The sequence below is a fragment of the Colobus angolensis genome, unplaced genomic scaffold (genome assembly GCF_000951035.1).
Source record: "Colobus angolensis palliatus isolate OR3802 unplaced genomic scaffold, Cang.pa_1.0 Scaffold42, whole genome shotgun sequence".
Classification (NCBI taxonomy): domain Eukaryota; kingdom Metazoa; phylum Chordata; class Mammalia; order Primates; family Cercopithecidae; genus Colobus; species Colobus angolensis.
The window spans coordinates 720,888-723,393 of NW_012117599.1; the positions used below are offsets into that span (position 1 = coordinate 720,888).

The 2,506-nt window shown below is 60.3% G+C and overlaps 1 protein-coding gene across 1 annotated transcript in view; it reads right to left on the bottom strand.

Annotated features, from left to right (window-relative positions):
- DUSP2 (dual specificity phosphatase 2) overlaps positions 1-1,190 on the bottom strand; it is a 3,760-nt gene extending 2,570 nt beyond the window's left edge. Inside the window, exon 1 of the mRNA XM_011956643.1 lies at positions 1,077-1,190. Coding sequence (XP_011812033.1) covers positions 1,077-1,190 — 114 coding nt within the window. The remainder of the gene's footprint in view (positions 1-1,076) is intronic.
- Positions 1,191-2,506: the final 1,316 nt, after the last annotated feature.

Below are 2,506 nucleotides of genomic sequence, written 5' to 3' on the forward strand. Positions count from 1 at the left end.
AGGTGTTGTCCGGAGTCGGAGGGACCAGCACCCCTCCCTTCTTTGCGCCCACCCTTTGACCTGTCCCAAGCCACTCAGTCCTGGGAAGCCCAGCTTCACAGATGCAAGTCCCCACTTAGGGCCAGCGATGTCCCGTGGAGTACCCCACCCGCCAACCCCACGCTTCCTCTGCCTTTTCCCTTTCCCTCCCAGAATTTTCCTCTTAGAAATTTGTCACCGCAAACATTGACAAATGCCTGCTGCCACGGGTGATTTCTACACTGGATGATGGGGAGGTCCCTGCTGAGATGTCCTATTGCTCATATATTTGGAGACCTTGGGCCAGAGGGACTTTCTCTCTCCCCCTCCCCACCCCCCATTGCCTGGATGAGACCAGCACTCAGCGTCTTGCAGTAGGTTGGTGGCCAAGCTAGGCCTGAACACAGTCCCCGGGACCCAGGCCCCTGGGCTTGGGCCGAAGGGAAATGAGGGGGTCCTGGGGCCTTTCGTGGGGAAAGCAGGGGTCTGAGACCGGCTTCCAGTTAAGAGTGGGGCGAAGCTTCTTCCTTCTGGGCGCAGGGAAAGCCCCCAGGCCCCGGAGAGAAGCACTTCCGGCTGCCACAAGCCCGCCCTGGAGGGAAGTCCGCTGACGCTCCCAGCCCTCCCCAGGCCTGCGGGGATTTCAGGACCTTGGCAAGAGGAAGAGGGAGAAGCAGAACAGAACTAGCCTCCCCCATCCTAGGCCTCCCTGTCCAGCCCCCCTGGGCAGCAAAGTCCCGGGCTAGCACTGCACCCGGAGGACTGGGGGCCTGGGTATCCCCTCCATCCTGCCCTCCCCCCGCCCTGCTGCCGGATGTGGTGAGGCCCAGGTGTGCGTGGGGTGTCTGAGCCACAAGAGTTGTTGGCAGTGAACTCCCCAACTCAAGCAGAGAAGTTCAGGTGGGTGGAGACAGTGTTACTGAACTGGAGCTGCCCTCGCCCTGCCCCCAGCTGCGTGGGATTTCAGAACCCACCCTCCAAGCCCCCAGTCTCCTGAACCCTCCTCCATGTCCTCTGAAAGACCCTTCCGGTTCTCCCACAGACCCCTGTGTCCACACCATCTTGAAGAGTGACAGCTGGGGCCTGTGTAGAGCCCCCAGCCCTTCTGGACTCGTCTGCTCTGAGCTCCTCACAGCAGTGCGCTGTGTGCCTGGCTGTGTGCACGGGAGCATCGTACCTGTGCAGTTCCACTACGTGTGAGAAGGAGCTGGAGCTTGTGTGTGCTGGGGTCAGAGCAGATGCAGAGGAGAAAACCCCAAGGACTCCAAAGGTCCCTGGGGCCACGTCACCGTCTCAGTGTCTCCATCTGTAAGGGGGAGCACATCATGGCGCAGTGGCCCTTCCACACTGGCTCCAAGGCTCTAAGGCTACCCCACTGTCTGCGCAACTTGGCTGAGGTCCTGCCCTCCCTGGCAAGCCAGTCTGGAGGCTGAGGCGGCAAAGCCCACAACAGAGCCAGGGAGTCTGGGCCACAGATCCCAAAGGCTGATAGGAGCCCTTATCATTGGCATCGGCCTCCACATGACTTAATGCTGATTCCAGGGGCAAATTACAGAGCGTGCAGGACAATCAGGTCCAGTCTTGCTGCTGATCTGGGAACCACAGCCTTGCAGCTCCGTGGGAGGACCCCAGCCAGGTGGGATCCCTGATTCAGGAGTGAACTCAGCTCAGCTGTGTAAGGGGCTCCAGACCCCAAATCCTATGCTGAGCTGGGCCTCTTCCCCTCCTGGAGAACCTGGTATACCTTGCCGGGGAGTTCCGCATGTGGGGAGAGCATTGCTGAAGGTTTGCTCTGATAGCACAGTCCCTGGGACCTGGCACTCTTGGCCACGACTGGGTTACCTGGCACTCTTGGTCACGTCTCTTTTTCAAGTGACAGGATCTTGTTCTATTGCCCACACTGGCCTCAAACTCCTGAGCTCAAATGATCCTCCTGCCTCAGCCTCCAGAGTAGCTGGGACTGTAGGCACGTGCCACCACCCAGCTCAGGACTGGTGATGGCTGCCTAACATGGCTGCACCTATGTCACCCCCTTGAGGCCATTTGCCTTGGGGCTGTCCCCTTTTCGGCTCTGTAACGGGGACTTACAGAGGCCCAGCTTAGCCATGAAGGAGGGCCTGCCTTTGTCTTCTTTCCCTACTCCCAAACTGGGGAAAGCCCCACCCCCAATTACTGGGTGAAAGCCCAGGGCTGGGGTAAGAAGAGCGAGAGAGACTCACAAACCCATGTCCCTCTCCCCCGCTTTTGCTCTGACAAAAACCCCCCAAGCCTTGGGTGCTGCCGCTGGCGATCATGGTGCAGGACGCCTGCTCCTCTCCACCACCCCCTCAGTGTCTCCCCAACCACCACTCGCCAGAGCCCAGCCTTGGGAGCCACAGCGGAGAGGAGGCAGGGCATTGGGTATAAGGGTGAGGACGCGGTGAGGAGGCGTCTCTGCTAGGCTGGACGCCCCGCAGCCTGAAGGCTCTGGAAGGAGGACCCGGTCCTC